General features: G+C 33.4%; 1 protein-coding gene and 1 long non-coding RNA gene across 2 annotated transcripts; one reads left to right on the forward strand and one right to left on the reverse strand.

The window, feature by feature from the left end:
* Positions 1–4,844: 4,844 nt before the first annotated feature.
* LOC104112302 (uncharacterized) lies at positions 4,845–6,881 on the forward strand. The gene is made up of 4 exons (XR_004511093.2): positions 4,845–5,127; positions 6,292–6,407; positions 6,522–6,569; positions 6,651–6,881. It is a non-coding gene; the product is annotated as an uncharacterized lncRNA (long non-coding RNA).
* Positions 6,882–8,801: 1,920 nt separating this feature from the next.
* LOC104112301 (uncharacterized) lies at positions 8,802–9,287 on the reverse strand. Its single transcript, XM_009622180.4, has one exon. The coding sequence runs from the start codon at positions 9,285–9,287 to the stop codon at positions 8,802–8,804; it is 486 nt and encodes a 161-aa protein (XP_009620475.1).
* Between the last annotated feature and the right edge of the window lie 398 nt (positions 9,288–9,685).

Raw genomic sequence — 9,685 nt, forward strand, 5'->3', positions numbered from 1 at the left:
TATTAGGCAATTATGGCGTACGGGGTTTTGTTTGGTGAAACTAGTTCGTTTGTAACAGATTGGTTCAAAAAGAGGTTGGGATAATGTGGGACTCCTTTCAGATCATGATCCTAATACGATTATTTTAAAATATGCAGAGTGGAGAATACATACCTTATAAGTTCGATGAACCAGGTTCTTCACTGAAAGTTTTCTTATGTAAGACTGATTTTTTCAAAAAAATAAGGATAATATTATTAGATATCAGTGAGACATTTTAGCACATGGCACAAGAGTATACTAATTGAGAAATATCTAATCTAGTTATTTACAAAATTCATAAATTAGCTAACCAATCACTGAGTTAGAACTGGTTCTTTTTAGGTGATGTTAATCATCCCTAATTCTAACATGTTCCATTCAAAGTGATCTCTACTTAGAGCTTTTGTGAAGATGTCAACTATTTGCTTATCAGTAGCACAAAATTCCACAGTGATCAAACTCTTCTCAAAGTTGTCCCTAAAAAAATGATGCCTAACATCTATGTGCTTAGTTCTTTTGTGATGAACCGAGTTCTTGGTCATACTAATTGCACTAGTGTTGTCATAAAAGATAGGGATACAACCTACATCAATTCTAAAATCCATTAATTGCTACTTAATCCACAATAATTAAGCACAATATGAGGCATCAGCCACATACTCAGCTTCAGCAGTAGACAAAACCATAGAATTTTGCTTTTTGGTGGCCCAAGACACAAGACATGAGCCAAGAAAATGTGTCATACCTGAGATGCTCTTTCTATCAACAGGAAATCCTGCATAATCAGCATCACCATCTCCCACAAATCAAAATTACTACCTTTGGATACCATATGCAAAGATCAGTGGTGTATTTTAGGTATCTCAAGATCCTCTTGACATCCTTCAAGTGAGACTCCTTTGGATTTGCCTGGAATCTAGCAAAAAGGCATACACTGAAAATAATGTCATGTATACTAGCATTGGGATATAACAAAGATCCAATCATTTCCCTATACATTTTCTGATCAAAAGATGAACCAGGTTCATCCAAATCCAATATTGTGGTTGTTGCAATAAGAGTGTCAATTTCTTTGGATGTTCCTTCTTGGTTTTGTTGCTGAGGAATAGGTTCATAGATAGGTTCCCTCGAGGTTTGAGGATTAGTTCCCCTCTGGTCAACTCCCCCTGTCAGGTGGCCCTTGATGGAAGGACCAGTTCCATCACATGTTCCTTCCTGTGATGCAGTTTCAGGTTGGACTGTTGTTTCAGCATTTGAATTTTTCGTCAGCACAATCTCTTCATCATTCATTTCCTTCCTCTCTGAAAGAATGTTAGCTTAATCAAAAATAACATGTACACTTTCTTCCACACATATAGTTCCTTTTTTGTATATCTTATATGTTTTACTATGTGAAGAATATCCCAAGAATACTCCCTCATCACTTCTGGGATCAAACTTACCTAGGGAGTCTTTTTCATTATTGTGCACAAAACACTTACATCCAAATGCCCTAAGGTGGGATATATTTGGCTCTCTCTTTTAAGTAACTCATAGGGAGTCTTCTCAATAAGAGGGCTAGTCATGCACCTATTTATAATGTAGCATGCAGTGTTTACAGCTTCAGCCCATAAGCTATGAAGCAATTTACTAGCAAGTAGCATAGTCCTAACCATTTCCTCAAAAGTCCTATTCTTTCTTTCAACTACTCCATTTTGTTGAGGAGTTCTAGGAGCAGAGAAATTATCATCTATGCCATACTCATCACAAAATTCAAAAACTTTAGCATTCTCAATCTTAGTACCATGATCAGACCTAATTGATGCAAGTTGATTACCTAGTTGTTTCTCAGTTTTTCTAACAAATGAAGAGAACATGTCAAATACTTCATCTTTAGATGTTCTAAACAGTGTCCAAATAAACCTAGAGTAATCGTCAACAAGCACTCATTGTCCTTATTGGTCCACACAGATCTGTATGGACCAGTTCCATCGACCTGGTAGTACTTACCATTTTCTTACTTTTAAAAGAGGATCTTACCTGTTTCCTCCTTGCACAAGCCTCACAAAATTTATCTTACTTGAACTTAATATTAGGCAGTCTTATTACCAAGTCCTTGGAGATTAGTTTGTTGAGATGAGTTAGACTTATATGTCCAAGTTTCTTGTGCCAAAGGAGGGGATCATTGTCTAACACACTTAAGCAAGTGAGTTCATTATCTGACAGTGTGGACAGATCCACCACATATATGTTATTCACTTTTTTTTCCTGCAAAACTACCTTGTCAGTGGTAAGATTTATCACAAAGTATTTTGTAGAGGTAAAAGCAACCATGTTTCCTCTACCACACAACTCCGATACACTTATCAAACTGTATTTCAATCCATCTATCAGGTAGGCATTCTCAACAGAGTGAGAATCAGATTTACCTATCTTTCCAACCCCAATGATCTCACCTTTCTTTCTATTTCTGAAGGAGACATTACCTCCTTTAAGGTCATCAAGTGAAAGGAACTGGTTCTTGTACCATATTTGGCTGCTCCCCTTCACTTGGACCTGCAAAAAGAAATTATGGATTAGTCTTAGAAATTCAAACTAGTTTGGGTTCATTTCTATAGGGAAAAGGAGAAATCAAAATTGTTTTAGCCCAACTTGGTAGCCTATTTTTCCCCATAAATTTTTTTATTCTTTTGACTTGACTTTTCTTTTGCAACGCATTCACTCTTTTATGACCAGTGTTACCACATTGTGTGCAAATTTTATTCTCAGGGAATGTGAGGTACTTGCTTTTGGGATCCCACTTAGGTGCAGAGTTCCCAAAGCCAAGTCCACTTCTGTTGCTACTATGGTGTTCTTGTAGCCATGAAAGTGCATCAGAGGACCTGTTCCATTTACATATTCTATCTAGCTCATGCTTAACCTTAGTCAAGTCCTTCTTCAGGATTCTTACCAGTTCATCCTTTTTATAAAGCTCATCTTTTACCTTTCCTAGATCCTTTTTCTAGTAAGAGTTGTGTGTCACTAGCTATTTATTTACCTGTTCCTAACTTCAATTTTAGATTTTCAGATCTAAGTTCTAGAATAGATGTGTTAAGTGCATGAACCTGGTTCTTCAAAGCAATATTTTCTTTTCAGTTTCACAAGCCTTAATTTTCAGGTTTTTGCTTTCTACTTTTGAAAAGTTACACTCTTTTGACAACTGTTCTTTTTCAAAACTTATATTCTTAGACTCATCAATTAATGTTAGCAACAATTGTGATAGTCTATCTTTAGAAAGGAATTTAATTTTATCTTTTAGCTCTAGAAGACTTATTTCAGATTCTTCATCAGATTCATCATCGAATTCTTGAATTGTTATAAGAGCTCGTTCAGCATCATCATCATCATCATCATCATCATCATTATCAATGTCCTCATCTGAGCTGTCTTCCCAAGCAGCAACCATTGCTTTGGATGGACCTTTGTTATATTTCTTCTTATCATAAGCATATTCTTTCTTTTTGTTTCTTCTTCTAGATCTCTTATTTTTCCACTCGACTTCCCACATAGGACAGTTCTTGATCATATGGTTCTTTTTACTACACTTGAAGCATCCATCGGTCACTTGAACGTGATTTCTTATCCTCTCATTCCACCAAGAATAGTAGTGACTATTGAATAGTGGTTGCCTATTGGTGGATTAGTCTTTACAGTTTCTAGGTAGTGTACTCATCTTGATCTTTTCCTAAGGTGTTTGCCTCATTAAGGATAACCTGTTCTGATACCAATTGATGTTTTATAATTCAATACGACACAAGAGGGAGGGAGGGTGATTTGTGTGGTCTCTAATTTTTCGCGTGCATAGATTATAGAAGGACCTAGTTCTTCTACGCATTCCTTACACTACATTTGAGAAATAAATAATGCAGAAATAAAGAACACAAGGATTTTTATTTGAAAAATACTCGTCTCAAAAGGTGAAAAAAATCACGACCTACTATACCAGTAGGATTTTCCCCAAATACTTCACTACAACTCTAAGCAAACAACAAAGTTAGTAAACTCTTGTAAACCTAAGGATTAACTCTAACCCTTGTAGCAACAAACCACAAGTTGTTTCGATTACTTCAAGTTAACTCTAACTTGAAAGATACAACTCAAATTTACAACCTCTTGCAAACCTAAGGATTAACTCTAATCCTTGTAGTAACATCCATAGGCTGTTGCGACTACTTTATGTTAACTCTAATTTGAATGATACAACTCAGGTACCTAGTACAATTTACTTCTAATAAAGCTGAAAGGTACAACTCAAAATAACTGCTACACTTTGGACTAGAAATAAAGAAAGACACATAAAACTATTTATGAAATTGATTTTTCAATCTGGTTCGTGTAGCTTCAGGATCACACTCTTGAATCTCACAAGAATTGCTCACAAAATGCCTAGCTATTTTGCTCTCAATTCTACTTTTACTTCAGTACATGTGTGTCTCATGTAAAAGAGAACAATACTGATATATATAGAGTTAATAAACAAAGAGTAAGTAGAAGTCTAATGCTTTACTCTTCCTTGGTGGAAGAGTTCTAGTTAACTTTAATCTCTAACTCTTTCCTTATCTAGGATAGACACTACAAGAAATCATAGCTACATTGATATTTATTTAGCAACATATATAATAAATATCGCAAAAAAACTAATTCTTTGACATTTTTTAAGAAATGACGTAAATAAGTGACATTTTATAATAAATGACAAAACTATTGAGACTCTTGTAGTGAAGCGTCACAATATTAGTCGATATTTACTGACATTTACCGCTAATGAAGGAAATTTTCTAACTTTATAATGTTTAATATAGAATTAAACACTATTACGAAGGCTGTCTTCTCTAAGAACCCAACCAATCTCTCCCCTTTCCTCAACCCCAATTAGGCGTCCCCCGTTTTATGTTCACTAAACAATCGAGGTCGCCATATGATGCAGAGAATTGAAAGGGAAAACTACATGGGTGTTAGATTATCCTAGAATTCTAAACATGACAGAAGGTCACCAAAATTTAGGCCGCCTTTTACACACAATCGACTGCCATATTTAATCTATTCTCTGTAATTCTCAAACATCCGGTTGAAGATATTAAGATTTTGGTAAGTATTTTTCTGTTCTAATCTGTTGTTCACTAGATTGAATTTCTGGTTAACTGCCTTTAAAATTTTTGCTACCTTTTCTTTTATTTCCGTCGTATTCTGTTCATATCAACTGTTTGAGCAAATGCCTTAGAGGATTAAATAAAATTTAATGGACTGGCTTTATTTTATTAACATAAGGTTAAAGTTTGCGCTTCCTTTGATTCATCTTTTCATGTTGAACTGATTTTGTAATGGTAGTGATGAGATTATTAACATTATTTGGTTGTTCAATCATTCTTAATGCTATAGAACCTTGTATCCATTTACTAGTACATACGACATTCATCAAACGACGCAAAAAGTAATGAATTAAATTATAGGACTATCTTTGCTTCAACTAGATAGTTTGTTTGATTAGTATTTGTTACTGACAAACTATTCTATATTAAGCCAATGAAATGGCACTCTGTATTGTTTTCCTATAAAAGAGAAAACAACTGAATATTAAATTGATATGAAATGTTTGATAAGATATAGATGACTAGTTTAATTTTGATCTTGGTATTTTTGACACGTTAAAACTTTTTTAACGTGTTGAACCTTATTCGCTGATGAATCATGTGATGTTGGATCCAACAGAAGGATATTATATAGTAGCTTGTCTTGTGTTAGAATTATTGTGGTTGTGCTTGATGGCGACTCAAATCCAAACAGCACGGTAAATTAGATTAGAAGAGAATCTTGTTTGTGATGGTTGAATGGAAAAGAAGCTTGTAAATACTTGTTTATGAAGGGAAGGTATCTTGTGATACTTGTAGATTGTGGATGGTGTAGGGTATCTTGTGAATATCAGCTTTATTGGCAATTTATGTTGGATAAGGAACATTAACATTGATGTTAGGACTGAAATTGATCAATCATTCTGTTGAATTCAAGAGTAGAGAAGGAATTAGTAAGCCTGTACAATGATACTAGTGATTGCTAGTTCCTTTTCTACACTGTTAGGAGTTCCGGGTTCAAATATCTTGAGATTTCTACAAAATTATTATTCTTTGCCTCAAGTTGATTAAAAATTCCATTTTGTCAAGGTGATCTTGATATCGTTTCTTTCTACATATGATACCTTAAGACTGGAGAATAATATTTTTTATGTTATTTCTCTTTGATTTTGCTTATTGAAAGTATTATCCACCATTCTCGGGACAATGAAATATGGCAATTAGGAAAAGATTGCAAAAGATGTTCACCTAACGGCTGACTGAGAAGGGTACATCATTTGTGAAACACTTCCTACAGTTGTATGTAACTCCATCTCTATTAGTGGAATGATCTTTTTCATAAGCTAATGATGCCAAATTGATTTAGTTCTCTTAAGCTTCTACTATTTAATGTGGTTTTATGTTTTCTTACAGATAGTAGTAGTCGCATGACTCCTGTATTTCTTCAAGATATTATATGAGGTACAATCGCATTGTTCTTTTTGCTACTTAGTAGTTTTCCTAAATCAGTTTAGTAATGGTTCTTTTCTTTTTCAATTTCAGTTCTTGGAAGAAGAGTTTAGAGGAATGTGAGAGCAACTAATTTAGAGGAATCCTGGACTTGAGGAAAACACAAACACTAAAGCTAAAACTATGACCGACGATGATTGTTTTGGAACTTTCAAGGGAAAGTTTATGTAGTTGAATGTTGAAGTAACTATGTGTTTGATTCAAATTGTTTGTACTGTACTGGGAATTAAAGTATTGGAATGAGCGTCGATGTTACTTTGAATACATTATTGTTAATTAATTATTTTCTTTTAATATTTAGCCATGACTAATAATTGTTTTCACATTCATATTAAAAGTCAAAAACTATAAAAAAAAAATTAACGACATTTATATATATCTGTCGCAAACACGATAGGTTAAGAACTCAAATTATTGACATTTGATAATGTCATAACTAATGTCACAAATTTTTTGATGACATTAATTTAAATGTCGGGATAAAAAACGACATTGAAATTTTTGAAATTTCATTTAAATGTAAAATAAATATCGGTAAGTGATTTTGTGACACTTATGTGACTTACGCCGACAGTTATAAAATGTCGTCATATGTCGTATTTCTTGTAGTGAGAGTTCTTTTCAAGTAAGGAGTCCCGCTCCTTATTAATTATGCAACCTTTTCGTTCAGGGAATATCACATATAACCACTTATACTTATCCCTTTCACGTGCATGACTTGTGCTTAAATTTGATCGTGCCCTGTGTTCACTGTCCATGGACCTAATTCATGCATGTGTTCCTTTGTCAATCGTCAAAACTAAAACCACTCAGGTCATCATATGCTCTTTTTTTTTTTTTCATGTCCCACGAATTATCTGATTATACTTTTTATACATAAGTTCATTAGTATTATTTAAAAAAAACCAAAGTTCTATGTTTTTTTTTTTTTAATTCTAGAGTCTTGGGAATTAGTGTTAAAGAGCAGATAGATTGATCATTATTTGAAAGCTATCCCTATTAGAAACTTCTATGTTTGGTTCTCGTTACATCTGAAGAAACATACATAACATTCAATAAGTAGAATGTATGCATGAGGTCTTCTTATTTAATTAGTTCTACACATCTAGCTAAAGTTTAACTTATTAAGAAGTGAAATACCAAAAAACAAAAAAGCATAAAACTGAGTATTGACATGCTTTAATAACTAAAAATTGATTAAATTTGCGAATATACAAATTGTTGTGGGGGGGGGGGGGGGATTAAAAGAACACATTCTATTAATTAACTGTTAAATGTGTGCTTTGGTGAATCAAAATAAAAAATTATGTATAATTGACGAGAATTGTTCGAATTACATGTATAACAATCTAATACTATACTAGTGTACTACATTTCCCTATCTTATTCGTCAGCGAAATTAGTATTGCCTTTAACTTTAGCTCTGTAAATTGGGTAAGAAATGAAAACTGAAAATGTAGAACAATTGGAAAGTTGATATATTCTCTTTCTCGAAAGAAGGCTTATATTAAGATTCACCCCAATATCTTTATTAAAAGATAATTACATGATATACCTCTCTATAACAACATCCATATATAATAGTCATTCACTATAAAAATCGAGTTATTCTCGAAACCGAATATTATATTATATTATGTTATAATATATGTCCTCTATAACAACACTTTACTATAGCAGCCATAAAATTTCGGAACAAATGAGGCTGTTATAAAAAGATTTTTACAGTATTAATTACACGACTTTGTGTTTTTTCTGTACATGACCTTCCCCAATATGTGTATGTTTGTGTCTCTATCCCTCTCATCCTCTGTATGCATCTATGTTTTCACAATTTACCTTGATATGTCGAAAATTACATAAATAAAATAACAACAATAATACAACAGATCTCATTAAAAGAAAAGTAAAAATCTGAGAGAAAAAAAAGATCGTATTATATGATGGTTTAATAAAATGAAGATAAGAGATTCTAAATGATCTCATATGCTGCATTAATTCTGATGAGTCATATTGTGATTGATTCTGATGAATCATATTGTGGATGTAGTGTGTGCAAGATACGAGTTCATTCGAAACCAGCAGAATTTGGATCAGATCATGTATATATGTTTAAATATTCACTAAGTACAAATAATAGATTTCATTTCCAATAAATCAAATTAATTCTGAATTAGACTCTGATCATGTTGTTAGCCTTTCTCTAGTAGTTTTCGAATGCACCAAACGCTCATCCTTCTTGTTTTTCCTTGGATGCAGCAATTTAGACAGAAACCCTCTTTTCTTCTTCTTCCCGTTATTCTCCATTTCTCCTTCTCCCCTCCTCGTAACAAAAACCAATGACCTACTCTTTGTAAGCATATTATTACTCTTATTACCACTTCTCAAGATAGCCATAGTTTTCATCCTGCGATATGACGGAGAAGAACACGACGAAACATCGGAAGAGGAAGATAAAGAAGACAAAGTTGACGATGAAGAAAAAGAAGAAGTAACGGTTGTAGTATTGCTACGTGAAGTTTTTGAAAGCTTAGAGAGCTTTTCACTTAGACAAATGGAGCAAACCCCTGGCGATTGCTGGTGCTTTGAATGCTTTTTGCATAACATAGTACAGGACTTTGCTTTGTTGATTTGTTGCTGATTTCTGAAAATTCTCCATTTGTTTTCCATTTTTTGTGTTTTTGTTGGGAATTAAGTTGGGGCTTTGAGGGTATAAATAGAATGAAAGGTGCATGGCGTAGGTGGTTTCGGTGATAGTTCATGTGAGTTTCATAGCGTGCTTCTTGAAATATTATTAAACGACTATTTTTGACGAGTTGTCATTTGTTGAGATTTGAAAAGTACTTTGGCTGTTGGCCCAAAATGCAGTGCTGGAAATTGAAATTAAAAAGGGACGGTCAATTTTGGGTAGGCAAAGCAAGTTGTCTTCCGAAAAAGTGGGTTTCTAGGCAGAATTTAAGTTACATGCATTAATATTATAAAATTATTTATGATAATTATTAATTGACAGAGGTTACCTTTTATGCACTTTTACACTATTAGGTTACTTAAATAAGATTACAAATAAT

Source organism: Nicotiana tomentosiformis, chromosome 12, assembly GCF_000390325.3.
Source record: "Nicotiana tomentosiformis chromosome 12, ASM39032v3, whole genome shotgun sequence".
Classification (NCBI taxonomy): Eukaryota; Viridiplantae; Streptophyta; class Magnoliopsida; order Solanales; family Solanaceae; genus Nicotiana; species Nicotiana tomentosiformis.

Excerpts from the sequence above, each read along its gene's own strand:
- LOC104112301 (XM_009622180.4), bottom strand. The coding sequence starts at position 9,287 with ATGGAAAACAAATGGAGAATTTTCAGAAATCAGCAACAAATCAACAAA.